General features: G+C 40.6%; 2 protein-coding genes across 2 annotated transcripts; both read right to left on the bottom strand.

Annotated features, from left to right (window-relative positions):
• Positions 1-2382: 2382 nt before the first annotated feature.
• On the bottom strand, positions 2383-9584 carry LOC132160239 (mucin-2-like; the record flags this gene model as incomplete). The annotated part of the gene is made up of 8 exons (XM_059569974.1): positions 2383-2482; positions 2815-3330; positions 4342-4607; positions 5520-6297; positions 6442-6957; positions 7358-7759; positions 7854-7924; positions 8076-9584. Coding segments are annotated over 8 exons (4158 nt in total), but the record flags the coding sequence as incomplete, so codon positions are not given.
• Positions 9585-9804: 220 nt separating this feature from the next.
• Positions 9805-21663, bottom strand: LOC132160238 (mucin-2-like). The gene is made up of 5 exons (XM_059569973.1): positions 21656-21663; positions 13773-14047; positions 10698-13690; positions 10157-10329; positions 9805-9934 (listed from the first exon to the last, which is right to left on the bottom strand). The coding sequence occupies exons 1-5, from the start codon at positions 21661-21663 to the stop codon at positions 9805-9807; spliced, it is 3579 nt and encodes a 1192-aa protein (XP_059425956.1).
• Between the last annotated feature and the right edge of the window lie 827 nt (positions 21664-22490).

Raw genomic sequence — 22490 nt, 5'->3', positions numbered from 1 at the left:
GTTGACAAAGTTGTTAATGTTGGGACAGTTGTTATTGGTGGAGTGGTAGATGTTGATGCCAATGATGTTGTGGCTGGTGCAACTGTTGTTGACAAAAGGGTTGATGTTGGTACAGTTGTTGTTGATGGAGTGGCAGATGTTGATGCCGTTGATGTGATGACTGGTGTTATAGTTGTTGATGGAGTTGTAGATGTTTTTGCAGTTGTTGTTGATAGAGTGGTTGATGTTGGTGCCGTTGATGTTATGGCTGGTGCAGTTGTTGCTGATGGAGTTGTTGATGAGCTGTTGATGGTGCTGTTGAGTTGTTGATGAGTTGTTGATGGTGCTGTTGATGTAATGACTGGTGCAGTTGGTGTTGATGGAGTGGTTGTTGTTGGTGCAGTTGTTGTTGATGGAGTGGTTGTTGTTGGTGCAGTTGTTGTTGATGGAGTGGTAGATGTTGGTGCAATTGTTGTTGATGTTGTGACTGGTGTTATAGTTGTTGATGGAGTTGTAGATATTTTTGCAGTTGTTGTTGATAGAGTGGTTGATGTTGGTGCCGTTGATGTTATGGCTGGTGCAGTTGTTGTTGATGGAGTTGTTGATGGAATGGTTGATATTGGTGCTGTTGATGTAATGACTGGTGCAGTTGTTGTTGATGGAGTGGTTGTTGTTGGTGCAGTTGTTGTTGATGGAGTGGTTGTTGTTGGTGCAGTTGTTGTTGATGGAGTGGTAGATGTTGGTGCAGTTGATGTTGATGCCGTTGATATTGTGACTGGTGTTATAGTTGTTGATGGAGTTGTAGATGTTTTTGCAGTTGTTGTTGATAGAGTGGTTGATGTTGGTGCCATTGATGTTATGGCTGGTGCAGTTGTTGTTGATGGAGTTGTTGATGTTGCTACAGTTGTTGATGGAGTGGTAGGTGTTGATGCCAGTGATGTTGTGGCTGGTGCAGTTGTTGTTGATGGAGTGGTAGATGTTGGTGCAGTTGTTGTTGATGGAGTGGTTGATGTTGGTACTGTTGATGTAATGGCTGGTGCAGTTGTTGTTGATGGATCGGTTGTTGTTGGTGCAGTTGCTGTTGATGGAGTGGTAGATGTTGGTGCAGTTTTTGTTGATGACCCAATGGCTGGTGCAGTTTTTGTTGATGGAGTAGTTGTTGTTGGTGCAGTTGTTGCTGATGGAGTGGTAGATGTTGGTGCAGTTGTTGCTGATGGAGTGGTAGATGTTGGTGCTGTCGATGTAATGGCTGGTGCAGTTGTTGTTGATGGAGTAATAGATGTTGATGCCGTTGATGTTGTGACAGGTGTTATACTTGTTGATGGAGTGGTAGATGTTGGTGCAGTTGTTGTTGATAGAGTGGTTGATGTTGGTGCAGTTGTTGTTGATGGAGTGGTAGTTGTTGATGCCAGTGATGTCGTGGCTTGTGCATTTATTGTTGACACAGTGGTAGATGTTGGTGCAGTTGATGTTGAAGTTGTTGCAGCAGTTGGTGGTAAAGTGACAAATGTTGGTTCAGTAGTTAGTGATGGAGTGGTAAATGTCGGTACAGTTATTGTTGATGGAGTGGTTGTTGTTGGTGCAGTTGTTGTTGATGGAGTGGTTGTTGTTGGTGCAGTTGTTGTTGATGGAGTGGTAGATGTTGGTGCAGTTGATGTTGAGACTGGTGTTATAGTTGTTGATGGAGTTGTAGATGTTTTTGCAGTTGTTGTTGATAGAGTGGTTGATGTTGGTGCCGTTGATGTTATGGCTGGTGCAGTTGTTGTTGATGGAGTTGTTGATGTTGCTACAGTTGTTGATGGAGTGGTAGGTGTTGATGCCAGTGATGTTGTGGCTGGTGCAGCTATTGTTGATGGAGTGGTAGATGTTGGTGCAGTTGTTGTTGATGGAGTGGTTGATGTTGGTGCTGTTGATGTAATGGCTGGTGCAGTTGTTGTTAATGGATTGGTTGTTGTTGGTGCAGTTGTTGTTAATGGAATGGTAGATGTTGGTGCAGTTGTTGTTGATGACCCAATGGCTGGTGCAGTTTTTGTTGATGGAGTAGTTGTTGTTGGTGCAGTTGTTGCTGATGGAGTGGTAGATGTTGGTGCAGTTGTTGTTGATGGAGTGGTTGATGTTGGTACAGTTGTTGTTGATGGAGTGGTTGATGTTGGTGCAGTTGTTGTTGATGAAGTGGTAGATGTTGATGTTGATGGAGTGGTAAATGTTGATGCCAATAATGTTGTGACTGGTGTTATAGTTGTTGATGGAGTGGTTGATGTTGCTGCAGTTGTTGTTGAGGGAGTGGTAGATGTTGGTGCTGTCGATGTAATGGCTGGTGCAGTTGTTGTTGATGGAGTGGTAGATGATAGTGCAGTTGTTGATGGAGTGGTAGGTGTTGATGCTGGTGATGTTGTGGCTGGTTCAGTTGTTGTTGATGGAGTGGTAGATGTTGGTGCAGTTGTTGTTAATGGAGTGGATGATGTTGGTGCAGTTGTTGTTGATGGAGTGGTAGATGTTGTTGCTTTTGATGTTGATGGAGTGGTAGTTGTTGATGCCAATGATGTTGTGGCTGGTGCAGTTGTTGTTGATTGAGTGGATGATGTTCCTGCAGTTGTTGTTGATGGAGTGGTAGATGTTGATGCCAATGATGTTGTGGCTGGTGCAGTTGTTGCTGATGGAGTGGTAGATGTTGGTGCTGTTGATGTAATGGCTGATGCAGTTGTTGTTGATGGAGTGGTTAATGTTGGTGCAGGTGATGTATTGGCTGGTTTAGTTGTTGTTGATGGATTGGTTGTTGTTGGTGCAGTTGTTGTTAATGGAGTGGTAGATGTTGGTGCAGTTGTTGTTGATGACCCAATGGCTGGTGCAGTTTTTGTTGATGGAGTAGTTGTTGTTGGTGCAGTTGTTGCTGATGGAGTGGTAGATGTTGGTGCAGTTGTTGTTGATGGAGTGGTAGATGTTGGTGCATTTGTTGTTGATGGAGTGGTTGATGTTGGTACAGTTGTTGTTGATGGAGTGGTTGATGTTGGTGCAGTTGTTGTTGATGGAGTGGTAAATGTTGATGCCAATAATGTTGTGACTGGTGTTATAGTTGTTGATGTTGCTGCAGTTGTTGTTGAGGGAGTGGTAGATGTTGGTGCTGTCGATGTAATGGCTGGTGTAGTTGTTGTTGATGGAGTGGTAGATGATAGTGCAGTTGTTGATGGAGTGGTAGGTGTTGATGCCGTTGATGTTGTGGCTGGTTCAGTTGTTGTTGATGGAGTGGTAGATGTTGGTGCAGTTGTTGGTAATGGAGTGGATGATGTTGGTGCAGTTGTTGTTGATGGAGTGGTAGATGTTGTTGCTGTTGATGTTGATGTTGTGGTAGTTGTTGATGCCAATGATGTTGTGGCTGGTGCAGTTGTTGTTGATTGAGTGGATGATGTTCCTGCAGTTGTTGTTGATGGAGTGGTAGATGTTGGTGCAGTTGATGTTGATGGAGTGGTAGATGTTGATGCCAATGATGTTGTGGCTGGTGCAGTTGTTGCTGATGGAGTGGTAGATGTTGGTGCTGTTGATGTAATGGCTGATGCAGTTGTTGTTGATGGAGTGGTAGATGTTGGTTCAGTTGTTGTTGATTGAGTGGTAGATGTTGATGCCAATGATGTCGTGGCTGGTGCAGTTGTTGACAAAGTGCTAGATGTTGGTGCAGGTGATGTTGAAGTTGTTGCACCAGTTGTTGGTAGGGTGACAAATGTTGGTGCAGTAGTTGGTGATGTAGTGGTAAATGTTGGTGCAGTTATTGTTGATGGAATGGTAGATGTTGGTGCAGTTGACGTTGAGCTTGGTGCAGCAGTTGCTGGTAGAGTGGTAAATGTTGGTGAAGTTGATGGTTGACTGGTAAATCTTGGTGAAGTTGATGTTGTGGCATTTGCAGCTATTGTTGACAGAGTGGCTGATGTTGGTGCAGTTGTTGTTGATGAAGCGGTAGATGTTGGTGCAGTTGTTGTTGACAAAGTTGTAAATGTTGGGACAGTTGTTATTGGTGGAGTGGTAGATGTTGATGCCAATGATGTTGTGGCTGGTGCAACTGTTGTTGACAAAAGGGTTGATGTTGGTACAGTTGTTGTTGATGGAGTGGCAGATGTTGATGCCATTGATGTGGTGACTGGTGTTATAGTTGTTGATGGAGTTGTAGATGTTTTTGCAGTTGTTGTTGATAGAGTGGTTGATGTTGGTGTTGTTGATGTTATGGCTGGTGCAGTTGTTGTTGATGGAGTTGTTGATGAGTTGTTGATGGTGCTGTTGAGTTGTTGATGAGTTGTTGATGGTGCTGTTGATGTAATGACTGGTGCAGTTGTTGTTGATGGAGTGGTTGTTCTTGGTGCAGTTGTTGTTGATGGAGTGGTTGTTGTTGGTGCAGTTGTTGTTGTTGGAGTGGTAGATGTTGGTGCAGTTGATGTTGATGCCGTTGATGTTGTGACTGGTGTTATAGTTGTTGATGGAGTTGTAGATGTTTTTGCAGTTGTTGTTGATAGAGTGGTTGATGTTGGTGCCGTTGATGTTATGGCTGGTACAGTTGTTGTTGATGGAGTTGTTGATGTTGCTACAGTTGTTGATGGAGTGGTAGGTGTTGATGCCAGTGATGTTGTGGCTGGTGCAGTTGTTGTTGATGGAGTGGTAGATGTTGGTGCAGTTGTTGTTGATGGAGTGGTTGATGTTGGTGCTGTTGATGTAATGGCTGGTGCAATTGTTGTTGATGGATTGGTTGTTGTTGGTGCAGTTGTTGTTGATGGACTGGTAGATGTTGGTGCAGTTGTTGTTGATGACCCAATGGGTGCAGTTTTTGTTGATGGAGTGGTTGTTGTTGGTGCAGTTGTTGCTGATGGAGTGGTAGATGTTGGTGCAGTTGTTGCTGATGGAGTGGTAGATGTTGGTGCTGTCGATGTAATGGCTGGTGCAGTTGTTGTTGGAGTAATAAATGTTGATGCCGTTGATCTTTTGACAGGTGTTATACTTGTTGATGGAGTGGTAGATGTTGGTGCAGTTGTTGTTGATAGAGTGGTTGATGTTGGTGCAGTTGTTGTTGATGGAGTAGTAGATGCTGGTGCCGTTGATGTTGATGGAGTGGTAAATGTTGATGCCAGTGATGTTGTGGCTGGTGCAGTTGTTGTTGATGGAGTGGTTGATGTTGCTGCAGTTGTTGATAATGGAGCGGTAGATGTTGGTGCAGTTGTTGTTGACAAAGTTGTAAATGTTGGGACAGTTGTTATTGGTGGAGTGGTAGATGTTGATGCCAATGATGTTGTGGCTGGTGCAACTGTTGTTGACAAAAGGGTTGATGTTGGTACAGTTGTTGTTGATGGAGTGGCAGATGTTGATGCCATTGATGTGGTGACTGGTGTTATAGTTGTTGATGGAGTTGTCGATGTTTTTGCAGTTGTTGTTGATAGAGTGGTTGATGTTGGTGTCGTTGATGTTATGGCTGGTGCAGTTGTTGTTGATGGAGTTGTTGATGAGTTGTTGATGGTGCTGTTGAGTTGTTGATGAGTTGTTGATGGTGCTGTTGATGTAATGACTGGTGCAGTTGTTGTTGATGGCGTGGTTGTTGTTGGTGCAGTTGTTGTTGATGGAGTGGTTGTTGTTGGTGCAGTTGTTGTTGATGGAGTGGTAGATGTTGGTGCAGTTGATGTTGATGCCGTTGATGTTGTGACTGGTGTTATAGTTGTTGATGGAGTTGTAGATGTTTTTGCAGTTGTTGTTGATAGAGTGGTTGATGTTGGTGCCGTTGATGTTATGGCTGGTGCAGTTGTTGTTGATGGAGTTGTTGATGTTGCTACAGTTGTTGATGGAGTGGTAGGTGTTGATGCCAGCGATGTTGTGGCTGGTGCAGTTGTTGTTGATGGAGTGGTAGATGTTGGTGCAGTTGTTGTTGATGGAGTGGTTGATGTTGGTGCGGTTGATGTAATGGCTGGTGCAATTGTTGTTGATGGATTGGTTGTTGTTGGTACAGTTGTTGTTGATGGACTGGTAGATGTTGGTGCAGTTGTTGTTGATGACCCAATGGCTGGTGCAGTTTTTGTTGATGGAGTGGTTGTTGTTGGTGCAGTTGTTGCTGATGGAGTGGTAGATGTTGGTGCAGTTGTTGCTGATGGAGTGGTAGATATTGGTGCTGTCGATGTAATGGCTGGTGCAGTTGTTGTTGATGGAGTAATAAATGTTGATGCCGTTGATCTTGTGACAGGTGTTATACTTGTTGATGGAGTGGTAGATGTTGGTGCAGTTGTTGTTGATAGAGTGGTTGATGTTGGTGCAGTTGTTGTTGATGGAGTAGTAGATGTTGATGCCAGTGATGTCGTGGCTGGTGCATTTATTGTTGACACAGTGGTAGATGTTGGTGCAGTTGATGTTGAAGTTGTTGCAGCAGTTGGTGGTAGAGTGACAAATGTTGGTTCAGTAGTTAGTGATGGAGTGGTAAATGTCGGTACAGTTATTGTTGATGGAGTGGTTGATGTTGGTGCAGTTGTTGTTGATGGAGTGGTAGATGTTGGTGCCGTTGATGTTATGGCTGGTGCAGTTTTTGTTGATGGAGTGGCTGTTGTTGACAGAGTGGTTGATGTTGGTGCAGTTGTTGTTGATAAAAAGGTAGATGTTGGTGCAGTTTTTGTTGACAAAGTGGTAGATGTTGGTGCAGTTGATAGTAGAATGGTAAATTTTGGTGCAGTTGATGTTGTGTCTGGTGCAGTTGTTGTTGACAGAGTGGTTGATGTTGGTGCAGTTGTTGTTGACGGAGAGGTAGATGTTGGTACAGATGATATTGTGGTTTGTGCAGTAGTTGTTGATGGAGTGGTAGATGTTGGTGCAGTTGTTGTTGATAGCGTGGTTGATGTTGGTGCAGTTGTTGTTGATGGAGTAGTAGATGTTGTTGCTGTTGATGTTGATGGAGTGATAGATGTTGGTGCTGTTGATGTAATGGCTGATGCAGTTGTTGTTGATGGAGTGGTTGTTGTTTGTGCAATTGTTATTGATGGAGTGGTAGATGTTGGTTCAGTTGTTGTTGATTGAGTGGTAGATGTTGATGCCAATGATGTCGTGGCTGGTGCAGTTGTTGACAAAGTGCTAGATGTTGGTGCAGGTGATGTTGAAGTTGTTGCACCAGTTGTTGGTAGGGTGGCAAATGTTGGTGCAGTAGTTGGTGATGGAGTGGTACATGTTGGTGCTGTTGATGTAATGGCTGATGCAGTTGTTGTTGATGGAGTGGTTGTTGTTTGTGCAATTGTTGTTGATGGAGTGGTAGATGTTGGTTCAGTTGTTGTTGATGGAGTGGTAGATGCTGATGCCAATGATGTCGTGGCTGGTACAGTTGTTGTTGACAAAATGATAATTGTTGGTGCAGGTGATGTTAAAGTTGTTGCACCAGTTGTTGGTAGGGTGACAAATGTTGGTGCAGTAGTTGGTGATGGAGTGGTAAATGTTGGTGCAGTTATTGTTGATGGAATGGTAGATGTTGGTGCAGTTGACGTTGAGTTTGGTGCAGCAGTTGCTGGTAGAGTGGTAAATGTTGGTGCAGTTGATGGTTGACTGGTAAATCTTGGTGAAGTTGATGTTGTGGCATTTGCAGCTATTGTTGACAGAGTGGCTGATGTTGGTGCAGCCGTTGTTGACAAAGTTGTTAATGTTGGGACAGTTGTTATTGGTGGAGTGGTAGATGTTGATGCCATTGATGTTGTGGCTGGTGCAACTGTTGTTGACAAAAGAGTTGATGTTGGTACAGTTGTTGTTGATGGAGTGGCAGATGTTGATGCCGTTGATGTGGTGACTGGTGTTATAGTTGTTGATGGAGTTGTAGATGTTTTTGCAGTTGTTGTTGATAGAGTGGTTGATGTTGGTGCCGTTGATGTTATTGTTGGTGCAGTTGTTGTTGATGGAGTTGTTGATGAGTTGTTGATGGTGCTGTTGAGTTGTTGATGAGTTGTTGATGGTGCTGTTGATGTAATGACTGGTGCAGTTGTTGTTGATGGAGTGGTTGATGTTGGTGCCGTTGATGTTATGGCTAGTGCAGTTGTTGTTGATGAGTTGTTGATGGTGCGGTTGAGTTGTTGATGAGTTGTTGATGGTGCTGTTGATGTAATGACTGGTGCAGTTGTTGTTGATGGAGTGGTTGTTGTTGGTGCAGTTGTTGTTGATGGAGTGGTTGTTGTTGGTGCAGTTGTTGTTGATGGAGTGGTAGATGTTGGTGCAGTTGTTGTTGATGGAGTGGTTGATGTTGTGACTGGTGTTATAGTTGTTGATGGAGTTGTAGATGTTTTTGCAGTTGTTGTTGATAGAGTGGTTGATGTTGGTGCCGTTGATGTTATGGCTGGTGCAGTTGTTGTTGATGGAGTTGTTGATGGAATGGTTGATATTGGTGCTGTTGATGTAATGACTGGTGGAGTTATTGTTGATGGAGTGGTTGTTGTTGGTGCAGTTGTTGTTGATGGAGTGGTTGTTGTTGGTGCAGTTGTTGTTGATGGAGTAGTAGATGTTGGTGCAGTTGATGTTGATGCCATTGATGTTGTGACTGGTGTTATAGTTGTTGATGGAGTTGTAGATGTTTTTGCAGTTGTTGTTGATAGAGTGGTTGATGTTGGTCCCGTTGATGTTATGGCTGGTGCAGTTGTTGTTGATGGAGTTGTTGATGTTGCTACAGTTGTTGATGGAGTGGTAGGTGTTGATGCCAGTGATGTTGTGGCTGGTGCAGTTGTTGTTGATGGAGTGGTAGATGTTGGTGCAGTTGTTGTTGATGGAGTGGTTGATGTTGGTGCTGTTGATGTAATGGCTGGTGCAGTTGTTGTTGATGGATTGGTTGTTGTTGGTGCAGTTGTTGTTGATGGAGTGGTAGATGTTGGTGCAGTTGTTGTTGATGACCCAATGGCTGGTGCAGTTTTTGTTGATGGAGTAGTTGTTGTTGGTGCAGTTGTTGCTGATGGAGTGGTAGATGTTGGTGCAGTTGTTGTTGATGGAGTGGTAGATGTTGGTGCATTTGTTGTTGATGGAGTGGTTGATGTTGGTACAGTTGTTGTTGATGGAGTGGTTGATGTTGGTGCAGTTGTTGTTGATGAAGTGGTAGATGTTGATGTTGATGGAGTGGTAAATGTTGATGCCAATGATGTTGTGACTGGTGTTATAGTTGTTGATGGAGTTGTTGATGTTGCTGCAGTTGTTGTTGAGGGAGTGGTAGATGTTGGTGCTGTCGATGTAATGGCTGTTGCAGTTGTTGTTGATGGAGTGGTTTTTGTTGGTACAGTTGTTGTTGATGGAGTGGTAGATGATAGTGCAGTTGTTGATGGAGTGGTAGGTGTTGATGCCAGTGATGTTGTGGTTGGTTCAGTCGTTGTTGATGGAGTGGTAGATGTTGGTGCAGTTGTTGTTAATGGAGTGGATGATGTTGGTGCAGTTGTTGTTGATGGAGTGGTAGATGTTGTTGCTGTTGATGTTAATGGATTGGTAGATGTTTTTGCTGTTGATGTTGATTGTGTGGTAGTTGTTGATGCCAATGATGTTGTGGCTGGTGCAGTTGTTGTTGATTGAGTGGATGATGTTCCTGCAGTTGTTGTTGATGGAGTGGTAGATGTTGGTGCAGTTGATGTTGATGGAGTGGTAGATGTTGATGCCAATGATGTTGTGGCTGGTGCAGTTGTTGCTGATGGATGGGTAGATGTTGGTGCTGTTGATGTAATGGCTGATGCAGTTGTTGTTGATGGAGTGGTTGTTGTTTGTGCAATTGTTGTTGATGAAGTGGTAGATGTTGGTTCAGTTGTTGTTGATTGAGTGGTAGATGTTGATGCCAATGATGTCGTGGCTGGTGCAGTTGTTGACAAAGTGCTAGATGTTGTTGCTGTTGATGTTGAAGTTGTTGCACCAGTTGTTGGTAGGGTGACAAATGTTGGTGCAGTAGTTGGTGATGGAGTTGTAGATGTTGATGCCAATGATGTTGTGGCTGGTGCAGTTGTTGCTGATGGAGTGGTAGATGTTGGTGCTGTTGATGTAATGGCTGATGCAGTTGTTGTTGATGGAGTGGTTGTTGTTTGTGCAATTGTTGTTGATGGAGTGGTAGATGTTGGTTCAGTTGTTGTTGATGGAGTGGTAGATGTTGATGCCAATGATGTCGTGGCTGGTGCAGTTGTTGTTGACAAAGTGATAAATGTTGGTGCAGGTGATGTTAAAGTTGTTGCACCAGTTGTTGGTAGGGTGACAAATGTTGGTGCAGTAGTTGGTGATGGAGTGGTAAATGTTGGTGCAGTTATTGTTGATGGAATGGTAGACGTTGGTGCAGTTGACATTGAGCTTGGTGCAGCAGTTGCTGGTAGAGTGGTAAATGTTGGTGCAGTTGATGGTTGACTGGTAAATCTTGGTGAATTTGATGTTGTGGCATTTGCATCTATTTTTGACAGAGTGGCTGATGTTGGTGCAGTTGTTGTTGATGAAGCGGTAGATGTTGGTGCAGTTGTTGTTGACAAAGTTGTTAATGTTGTGACAGTTGTTATTGGTGGAGTGGTATATGTTGATTCCAATGATGTTGTGGCTGGTGCAACTGTTGTTGACAAAAGGCTTGATGTTGGTAAAGTTGTTGTTGATGGAGTGGGAGATGTTGGTGCAGTTGTTGTTGATGGAGTGGTTGATGTTGTGACTGGTGTTATAGTTGTTGATGGAGTTGTAGATGTTTTTGCAGTTGTTGTTGATAGAGTGATTGATATTGGTGCTGTTGATGTAATGACTGGTGCAGTTGTTGTTGATGGAGTGGTTGTTGTTGGGGCAGTTGTTGTTGATGGATTGGTTGTTGTTGGTGCAGTTGTTGTTGATGGAGTGGTAGATGTTGGTGCAGTTGATGTTGATGCCGTTGATGTTGTGACTGGTGTTATAGTTGTTGATGGAGTTGTAGATGTTTTTGCAGTTGTTGTTGATAGAGTGGTTGATGTTGGTGCCGTTGATGTTATGGCTGGTGCAGTTGTTGTTGATGTTGCTACAGTTGTTGATGGAGTGGTAGGTGTTGATGCCAGTGATGTTGTGGCTGGTGCAATTGTTGTAGATGGAGTGGTAGATGTTGGTGCAGTTGTTGTTGATGGAGTGGTTGATGTTGGTGCTGTTGATGTAATGGCTGGTGCAGTTGTTGTTGATGGATTGGTTGTTGTTGGTGCAGTTGTTGTTGATGGAGTGGTAGATGTTGGTGCAGTTGTTGTTGATGACCCAATGGCTGGTGCAGTTTTTGTTGATGGAGTGGTTGTTGTTGGTGCAGTTGTTGCTGATGGAGTGGTAGATGTTGGTGCAGTTGTTGTTGATGGAGTGGTAGATGTTGGTGCATTTGTTGTTGATGGAGTGGTTGATGTTGGTACAGTTGTTCTTGATCGAGTGGTTGATGTTGGTGCAGTTGTTGTTGATGAAGTGGTAGATGTTGATAGAGTGGTAAATGTTGATGCCAATGATGTTGTGACTGGTGTTATAGTTGTTGATGGAGTGGTTGATGTTGCTGCAGTTGTTGTTGAGGGAGTGGTAGATGTTGGTACAGTTGTTGTTGATGGAGTGGTAGATGATAGTGCAGTTGTTGATGGAGTGGTAGGTGTTGATGCCAGTGATGTTGTGGCTGGTTCAGTTGTTGTTGATGGAGTGATAGATGTTGGTGCTGTTGTTGTAAAAGGAGTTGATGATGTTGTTGGCGCTGTCGATGTATTGGCTGGTGCAGTTGTTGTTGATGGAGTGGTTTTTGTTGGTACAGTTGTTGTTGATGGAGTGGTAGATGATAGTGCAGTTGTTGATGGAGTGGTAGGTGTTGATGCCAGTGATGTTGTGGCTGGTTCAGTTGTTGTTGATGGAGTGATAGATGTTGGTGCTGTTGTTGTAAAAGGAGTTGATGATGTTGGTGCAGTTGTTGTTGATGGAGTGGTTGATGTTTGTGCAGTTGTTGTTGATGGAGTGGTAGATGTTGGTGCTGTTGATGTAATGGCTGGTGCAGTTGTTGTTGATGGAGTGGTTGATGTTGGTGCAGTTGTTGTTGATGGAGAGTTAGATGTTGGTGTAGTTGTTGTTGATGACCCAATGGTTGTGGTTGATGTTGGTGCAGTTGTTGTTGATGGAGTGGTTGATGTTGGTGCAGTTGTTGTTGATTGAGAGGTAGATGTTGGTGAAGTTGTTGTTGAAAAAGTTGTTGATGTTGGGACAGTTGTTATTAATGGAGTGGTAGATGTCGATGCCGTTGATGTTGTGGCTGGTGCAGTAGTTGATGGAGTGATAGATGTTGGAGCAGTTGTTGATGGAGTGGTAGATGTTGGTGCTGTTGATGTAATGGCTGGTGCAATTGTTGTTGATGGAGTAGTTAATGTTGGTGCAGTAGTTGTTGATGGAGTAGTTAATGTTGGTGCAGTATTTGTTGATGGAGTGTTAGATGTTTGTGCAGTAGTTGTTGATGGAGTGTTAGATGTTGGTGCATTTGTTGTTGATGGAGTGGTAGATGTTGGTGCAGTTGTTGTTGATGGAGTGGTAGATGTTGGTGCTGTTGATGTAATGGCTGGTGCAGTTGTTGATGATGGAGTGGTTGATGTTTGTGCAGTTGTTGTTGATGGAGTGGTAGATGTTGGTGCTGTTGATGTAATGGCTGGTGCAGTTGTTGTTGATGGAGTGCTTGATGTTGGTGCAGTTGTTGTTAATGGAGAGTTAGATGTTGGTGTATTTGTTGTTGATGACCCAATGGTTGTGGTTGATGTTGGTGCAGTAGTTGTTGATGGAATGGTTGATATTGGTGCTGTTGATGTAATGACTGGTGCAGTTGTTGTTGATGGAGTGGTAGATGTTGGTGCAGTTGTTGTTGATGGAGTGGTTGATGTTGGTGCAGTTGTTGTTGATGGAGTGGTTGATGTTGGTGCAGTTGTTGTTGATGGAGAGGTAGATGTTGGTGCAGTTGTTGTTGACAAAGTTGTTGATGTTGGGACAGATGTTATTGATGGAGTGGTAGATGTCGATGCCTTTGATGTTGTGGCTGGTGCAGTAGTTGTTGATGAAGTGGTAGATGTTGGTGCTGTTGATGTAATGGCTGGTGCCATTGTTGTTGATGGAGTGGTTGATGTTGCTGCAGTAGTTGTTGATAGAGTGGTTGATTTTGGTGTAGTTGTTGTTGATGGAGTTGTAGATAATGGTGCAGTTGTTGATGGAGTGGTAGATGTTGATGCCATTGATGTCATTGCTGGTGCAGTTGTTTTTGATGGAGTGGTTGTTGTTGGTGCAGTTGTTGTTGATTGAGAGGTAGATGTTGGTGAAGTTGTTGTTGAAAAAGTTGTTGATGTTGGGACAGTTGTTATTAATGGAGTGGTAGATGTCGATGCCGTTGATGTTGTGGCTGGTGCAGTAGTTGATGGAGTGATAGATGTTGGTGCAGTTGTTGATGGAGTGGTAGATGTTGGTGCTGTTGATGTAATTGCTGGTGCAATTGTTGTTGATGGATGGGTTGATGTTGGTGCAGTTGTTGTTGATGGAGTATTTAATGTTGGAGCAGTTGTTGTTGATAGAGTGGCTGATGTTGGTGCAGTTGTTGTTGAAGGAGTGGTTGATGTTGGTGCAGTAGTTGTTGATGGAGTGTTAGATGTTGGTACAGTTGTTGATGAAGTGGTAGATGTTGGTGCTGTTGATGTAATGGCTGGTGCCATTGTTGTTGATGGAGTGGTTGATGTTGCTGCAGTAGTTGTTGATAGAGTGGTTGATTTTGGTGTAGTTGTTGTTGATGGAGTTGTAGATGTTGGTGCAGTTGTTGTTGATGGAGTGGTTGTTGGTGAAGTTGTTGTTGATGGAGTTGTTGATAATGGTGCAGTTGTTGATGGAGTGGTAGATGTTGATGCCATTGATTTCATTGCTGGTGCAGTTGTTTTTGATGGAGTGGTTGTTGTTGGTGCAGTTGTTGATTGAGAGGTAGATGTTGGTGAAGTTGTTGTTGAAAAAGTTGTTGATGTTGGGACAGTTGTTATTAATGGAGTGGTAGATGTCGATGCCGTTGATATTGTGGCTGGTGCAGTAGTTGATGGAGTGATAGATGTTGGTGCAGTTGTTGATGGAGTGGTAGATGTTGGTGCTGTTGATGTAATTGCTTGTGCAATTGTTGTTGATGGATGGGTTGATGTTGGTGCAGTTGTTGTTGATGGAGTAGTTAATGTTGGTGCAGTTGTTGTTGATAGAGTGGCTGATGTTAGTGCAGTTGTTGTTGAAGGAGTGGTTGATGTTGGTGCAGTAGTTGTTGATGGAGTGTTAGATGTTGGTGCAGTAGTTGTTGATGGAGAGTTAGATGTTGGTGCATTTGTTGTTGATGGAGTGGTAGATGTTGGTGCAGTTGTTGTTGATGGAGTGGTAGATGTTGGTGCTGTTGATGTAATGGCTGGTGCAGTTGTTGTTGATGGAGTGGTTGATGTTTGTGCAGTTGTTGTTGATGGAGTGGTAGATGTTGGTGCAGTTGTTGTTAATGGAGTGGATGATGTTGGTGCAGTTGTTGTTGATGGAGAGTTAGATGTTGATGCAGTTGTTGTTGATGACCCAATGGTTGTGGTTGATGTTGGTGCAGTAGTTGTTGATGGAATGGTTGATGTTGGTGCTGTTGATGTAATGGCTGGTGCAGTTGTTGTTGATGGAGTGGTTGATGTTTGTGCAGTTGTTGTTGATGGAGTGGTAGATGTTGGTGCTGTTGATGTAATGGCTGGTGCAGTTGTTGTTGTTGGTGCAGTTGTTGTTGATGGAGTGGTTGTTGTTTGTGCAGTTGTTGTTGATGGAGTTTTAGATGTTGGTGCAGTTGTTGTTGATGCCCCAATGGCTGGTGCAGTTGTTGTTGATGGAGTGGTTGTTGTTGGTGGAGTTGTTGTTGATGGAGTGGTAGATTTTGATGCAGTTGTTGTTGATGCCCCAATGGCTGGTGCAGTTGTTGTTGATGGAGTGGCTGTTGTTGGTGCAGTTGTTGTTGATGGAGTGGTAGATGTTGGTGCAGTTGTTGTTGATGAATTGGTAGATATTGGTGCTGTTGATTCTGAGTTTGGTGCAGTAGTTGTTGATGGAGTGGTAGATGTTGGTGTAGCTGTTCCGGAGGTGGGTGCAACTGTTGTTAACAGAGTTGTTGATTCTGGTGGAGTTGTTGTTTGTGCAGCTGATTATGTAAATGAAAATAAAACAGCACAAGAAGAAAGAAGAAGTGTTAAGAGAAAAAACATGGCAGATAATAGTGACCTATAGTCGAAATATTCAAAAATGGAAGCAACATCTATGTGACCTATAAAAAAATTGTTTTTCAGTGTTTGTGATACTCTGTTTGAACATGGTTCTAAGTTATTTTCAGTGCTACAAATGTGTAATTTTCATCTGTGACTGAAGGCTAGTTACATTACAGAAACATGATTATATTATCCTTGATGGCCAATAGGTACATTGAAAAAAAAATCAAGCTGTTTCATATATATATATATATATATATATATATATATATATATATATATATATATATATATATTGTATCTAGTTCTCTCTCTTCAAATTATTAACTGAATTGATATTTTTTAGTTGGCTTAACTTTTACTGAATTAGTTTTATACATAATAGCCTTTATTTAAAAACAATCTGCATTTATAACTTTTATAAAAATGCAGGCTTAAAACAATAGTTAACCCCAAAAATGAAGATTTGCTGTTAACTGACCTAAGGCCATCCAAAATGTAGGTGACTTATTTATTCAGTAGAACAGTAAAGGAGTTTTTGGGCAAAACAATATTCTATACCAATTCATAAGTTTTGGTATAAGCCAGTTTTTGCGAGCCAAAAAACATATAAAGACAAGACCAGATTACCAGTGGTTACCAATCACCTGATGACACATTGAGGTCTTATGAATCGAAACAGTCACTCTGTGGTATTAATTTGATCTTGTCTGTATGCTTTTTTGACCCTCAAAAAACTGCAGCCATTGAGGTGGCGTGTATGAATCACCAAGGATCACTGTTTCAGATAAAAATCTTCTTTACTGTTCTACTAAAGAAAAAAAGTCACGGACATCTGGGATGGCCTGATGGTCAGTAAATTAACAGCAAATTTTCATTTACGGATTAACTATCCCTTTAAAATGCTCCAGGTGCCAAACATTACATTTGTAATACAACTGCAAAATAAATTTTAAACATTTGTTTAATGAACTTAAAAAAGTCTAAGCAAGTTAAACTAAATGTTTGCGAAGTTTAATGAACTTAAAAAAGACTAAACAGGTTCAAGTTCAAGTTCAACAAATATTTACAAATATTACTACGGTTCACAATTACATCTTTAAAATTAGGCAAAAGTCAAGTCACCGCTATTTATGTAACGCTTTTTTGCAATACAGATTGTGTCAAAGAATCTTTACAAAAGGAACCAAAACTCCATCGTTCTTCTCTGGCCAAACAAATCCAGCAGTTTAATTCCAGGCTGCAGCAAAGTCAGAATGTGCAGAGGACTCATCTGGTTCCCGTGGTCTTGTCCCGGTGGCCATCTAAGTGACAAGGTCTTCTGAGGGAATCATTCTCTGGGGCTCATCTAGCTGTCATGGTCTCCGCTGACATTCAGGGCTGTAGAGATCATCTCTATGTGCTGTTCCACCATCTGGACTGGTTACGGACTGGATCTGGCTGGCTACATTCACCACTAATAATAGTGCAGATGCCGCTGAGAACAATAAAGCATGTTATAATTGCAATAAAATCTCTAAACATTTACACATATCACCTGCAATGAAAACAACAAAGACTTAGTCTTGAAAGTACACACACTGTGTATTTGCAGTCGAGCAGTCTGGTCACATGCCAGTGTTTGGTGCCTTGGAAGAAGTGACTAAGTTGCATCTGAAAACTTGCAATGATGACGAAGCACTGATAAAGCCTTTGACCACGCCCTGATGGAGAAAGAAAAACACAGTTTATCTAAAAAATTTAATGATGCCTATCAACATGCCAATATCAGTTAATTAAATTTGTGATGAAACAGAAGTTGCAACCCCCTTTTGGAATGACTAGCTCCCTTCTGAAATGCAATTCACGAGACCAGAATCGCAATTTTGAATTCGCTCCATTTAAAAAGAGCGACATTTCATCATGGCTTGTTGTTAGTCATGTTTAATGTTGTCTTTTAAGTTTGCACATGCAAATATCCATTCAACACGCCCTGTTACCTTAAAATAAGCATATTACTGTGGTTTGCATTGCACGTTTCAAAGATTTCGGTTCAGTCACATCAAGCATCAACATGGCTTATAAAGAGAGAACGACTGCACAATCTCTTCATGTTTTTTAACAACACACCAAAATTAAACCTAAAATTTATTATAGTAACAGCTTTTGACATGTACAGATTAAACAAGATGAAAGACCATGTTCCCTTAACTTAAACAGTCCTTTCCCACAAATATAAAATTCATTCAATGCTTATTCTATGTTTTTATGAGGATATATGTTGTACGTTTGTGTACAAATATATTAGTTTTAAATAAATTGTTTACACCTTTTTAATATATATGCGTTTTAATAAATTCAGTCTAAGTACAAATATTTATTGAGTGCAACTTACCTGACACATGAACTACACTTAAATATTCACTTTACTTTCGACATACAGCTTTTAAAACACTTCTAAATATCCACGCAAAACTATTTTGTCAATAAAATTAGTCTAAAAAATAAGATGAATTTAGTGGCACTTACCCGAGATGTGAATTTAACAAGATGGGGCTGCTGTTTCTCCAGTGAAGTCACTCATGGTTCGTGCACATGTGGAATGATCTCAGTATTGACTGGATTTGTTTTTATTAGTTTAGTTAACACTTGCAGTCTGACATGTTGACTGGATTTGAGAATAACCCTTCATTAAACGTGTTAAAATTTTATTTTTGTACATCTTCTAAATGAAGCTCGAGCGATAAAGTTAGTTCAAGTTATTAATATTTTAACTTATTCATTTTTTTTTTAAAATTACAATTTAAGTAATAAATAATTAAATAAGCAAAGTAGTTAATAGCTGCACTTTTCCTTACACCCTTGTTAACCCTGGGGTTCTCCTACCTAAATTTTTATTTATCCAACCAAAAGAGGAATTACAATCTCTACAAAAATGTATACATAAATCTACAACCCGAATTCCGGAAAAGTGGGGACGTTTTTTAAATTTGAATAAAATGAAAACTAAAAGACTTTCAAATCACATGAGCAAATATTTTATTCACAATAGAACATAGATAACATAGCAAATGTTTAAACTGAGAAAGTTTACAATTTTATGCACAAAATGAGCTCATTTCAATTTTGATTTCTGCTACAGGTCTCAAAATAGTTGGGACGGGGCATGTTTACCATGGTGTAGCATCTCCTTTTCTTTTCAAAACAGTTTGAAGACGTCTGGGCATTGAGGCTATGAGTTGCTGGAGTTTTGCTGTTGGAATTTGGTCCCATTCTTGCCTTATATAGATTTCCAGCTGCTGAAGAGTTCGTGGTCGTCTTTGACGTATTTTTCGTTTAATGATGCGCCAAATGTTCTCTATAGGTGAAAGATCTGGACTGCAGGCAGGCCAGGTTAGCACCCGGACTCTTCTACGACGAAGCCATGCTGTTGTTATGGCTGCAGTATGTGGTTTTGCATTGTCCTGCTGAAATAAACAAGGCCTTCCCTGAAATAGACGTTGTTTGGAGGGAAGCATATGTTGCTCTAAAACCTTTATATACCTTTCAGCATTCACAGAGCCTTCCAAAACATGCAAGCTGCCCATACCGTATGCACTTATGCACCCCATACCATCAGAGATGCTGGCTTTTGAACTGAACGCTGATAACATGCTGGAAGGTCTCCCTCCTCTTTAGCCCGGAGGACACGGTGTCCGTGATTTCCAACAAGAATGTCAAATTTGGACTCGTCTGACCATAAAACACTATTCCACTTTGAAATAGTCCATTTTAAATGAGCCTTGGCCCACAGGACACGACGGCGCTTCTGGACCATGTTCACATATGGCTTCCTTTTTGCATGATAGAGCTTTAGTTGGCATCTGCTGATGGCACGGCGGATTGTGTTTACCGACAGTGGTTTCTGAAAGTATTCCTGGGCCCATTTATTAATGTCATTGACACAATCATGCCGATGAGTGATGCAGTGTCGTCTGAGAGCCCGAAGACCACGGGCATCCAATAAAGGTCTCCGGGCTTGTCCCTTACGCACAGAGATTTCTCCAGTTTCTCTGAATCTTTTGATGATGTTGTGCACTGTAGATGATCAGATTTGCAAAGCCTTTGCAATTTGACGTTGAGGAACATTGTTTTTAAAGTTTTCCACAATTTCACAGATTGGAGAGCCTCTGCCCATCTTTACTTCTGAGAGACTCTGCTTCTCTAAGACAAAGCTTTTATAGCTAATCATGTTACAGACCTGATATCAATTAACTTAATTAATCACTAGATGTTCTCCCAGCTGAATATTTTCAAAACTGCTTGCTTTTTTAGCCATTTGTTGCCCCCGTGCCAACTTTTTTGAGACCTGTAGCAGGCATTAAATTTTAAATTAGCTAACTAAGTGGATAAAAGTGTAAAATGTCTCAGTTTAAACATTTGCTACGTTATCTATGTTCTATTGTGAATAAAATATTGGCTCATGTGATTTGAAATTCCTTTAGTTTTCATTTTATTAAAATTTAAAAAACATCCCAACTTTTCCGGAATTCGGGTTGTACATAAATCCATTCTGCTCTTATCTAGTTCCCGATGGATCACCAGCTATCATGAACTGTTATGAAACTGATCATGTGGGAACAGCTACAACAGCCTAATGTCCCTTTAGTAACGAACAATTTAGTAATGAGCTGTGTGTAGCAGGGTAAGGTATTAGCCCAGATATGATTGGTTGACGTCATGCCAGCCTGGGAACCTATCAGTGTTCCTAATCATTCGTCATTGGTTAAAATGGTTTAAATCCAAAGAACCTACCAGTGTTGGGATTGATCCTATTAAAAAAGGAATGGTTTGATTACTCAAGATGCATCATCCTTGGTACTAGATCATTGTGGAAAGTCATGGACAAAGGATAGGGTTTGTTGCATCTTCCTGTTGGTGTCGCAAGTAGGCCTTTTTCAGGTTAGTTTCCCAATTCTGAGAAGAGGATTTGCTTTTTATAAAGGGGTTTTATTGTTGTCTTTTGTTCATCAGCATGCTAGCAGCCATGGTCTCGTGTGGTTAGGAACCATGCGTTTTGCTACATTGGAATTCTCTCTCGGTATGTATGATGGGAGGTTGTCATGTGTTTTTATGAGTGTAATGTAGGTCATCTTTGTTATGTTCAGCAGGTGTAACTATACCTCCAGGGGTTTCCAGCACCTTGGTTGAAGACGAATGTACATCAGTATGACTGCACTGCTGCTTTGTGTTTAGTGTTTTGTTGTGTAACCGTTTAACTGTTGTGATATTAATGTCTTAGTTTATACCAGTTATTATGTGGTTTTATGAATAGGAACTTTTAAAGCGGGGGTTTTATACTTTCAGTGTGTCCACTTGGGGTAGTGTGGTGTTTGGCCAATTGTATTGCAGATACTTTTGCAAGGAGCAGTTTCACTGCTGAATTTCTGTGTTTATTCTGCTCACGTTTTGCAAGTGACACGATTTTTAGCTTGAATTCACAGCAAAAATAATAAAGTATTTCATTTGTTGATTTAATGTTAATATACTGACCTATTTAAAGTACTAATACCTGTTTTGATTATAATACAATGATAACCACCAAAACAGGTGGTGATGTGAAAGTCAAACTACAAACTGAGAAGGGAAATATTAATACATAGAAGATGCACAGTGTCATTCACACAAACACTAAACACCACCACCACGAGAAAACACTAAAAATGCAATAAACATTTATTTTACAACATCTGATGTAAGATAAAACCCTCGTGTACACATCTAATGTGAAGAGACATGCAGGGAATTCTGGGAATATCAATAATATGTTTTTTTCACTGTAAATTATACAATGACATTCTTTTTTTGCTTCCATATTTCTCTGTAAAATTACAATGAATGTAATGACAGTTATTCACTGTATATAATATGCCAAGTTACTGTTAAGCAATTTACAGTTTTTTAATGTAGCATATTTACAGACTTTTACTGTTTAAATCACGTGCAGAGTTATATTAAAAACTTTTTTTCTTCTTCTTTGTAACTAACAACTTGATGGTATTTGTTTCTATGTTTTTACAAAAATACATAGATTATTCAAAATGGTAAAGTAGAACAGATTTTCTATATTGCTAAATAAAATTGATCATATCAGGACACAATATATTCCTATTTATAAACATTTTCATGACCCTGATATTGTTCACTTATATAAAGCACACTATATGCATAATAATAAATGAGTAATATATACACACATATTTATTTAATTCAATTTTTGCAGATTTAAATATTGAGATTTAAATAGACGTCTTACCTGTTGGTATTGATCTACCAATCAGTAAAGCCAATTCAATAAATATAATAAATCGAAACATCTTTCGGGGTTTTTGCTACCAAACCTAATACCAGAAAAACAACCTCTGAGAAGCAACCTAACATGAGTAATGCAAATATAAAGATAAATCCTCTTCTTCTGCCTGTAAAATGACTGAAGACTGATGTGTTTGACATCAAACTAAAACTTGTCATTGAACTCCACCCACCAGTTCATTCGTACTAATATAACAGGTTCTCAGAGAATGTCCCTAAGAGTTCAGTGAGATTTATTTTTGTGGTTTGTTTTTTTGATAAAAAAGGGGACTCATTATTTAATTTCTCATTCTGATCATCAGATGTTTGTGAAACTTGTTAAATTGTCTCAGCTGTCTAACTTTTATATGTTAATAGTAATATTTATGCATTAAGACGTTTGTTTTCATTCAAATTTTCTTCACAAAAGAAGACCCTCAGCTCCAACTGTAATCAGCAGAATCGTTTTTGAATGCAAAATGTGCCAAATGAGTTGCGTCTTCTTGTAACTTTTATCTACTAATTTATTTTATAAATCAGAGTGGCTACAACATGTTGCAAGTCATTAACAAAACTTGCATCAAAATTTCAGTATGAGGAAACATCATGTAATCAGTCATTCTCTGTATACTATTGACTGTATACCCTAGTTATTTAAGAGGGGGAGCTTGATGGATTTGTAATCGATATCATTGGCATCTATAATCTTGTCATTTTAATCTGTCATCTATGTTTCTTAATAATCTTGATGAAATAGCTGTAGAAGAGAATAGATTTAAAGAAGCAGAGATTCTTTGGTGAACTATAGGCCATTCAATCTATTTGAATTAAATTAGTTTTAAATGCAAATATATTTGAGAAAATTAACTGATACGTCACTGCCAAGTTTATTTATTCTTGAAAGTTCCCCATGGCTCACTCTGGTTAATTCAATTGAGTAGCTATCTGGATAACTGCCAAGTTTCTACAAGCTTCACCTTTTTCAAGGTAGATTTAAGTAGATTTCCCAAAATGGATAATTTGCTGAAA

This window comes from Carassius carassius, chromosome 16 (genome assembly GCF_963082965.1).
Source record: "Carassius carassius chromosome 16, fCarCar2.1, whole genome shotgun sequence".
In the NCBI taxonomy this organism is placed as follows: Eukaryota; Metazoa; Chordata; class Actinopteri; order Cypriniformes; family Cyprinidae; genus Carassius; species Carassius carassius.
The sequence above is the reverse complement of the archived record's forward strand: the minus strand, read 5'-3'. Positions and strand labels throughout refer to the sequence as shown.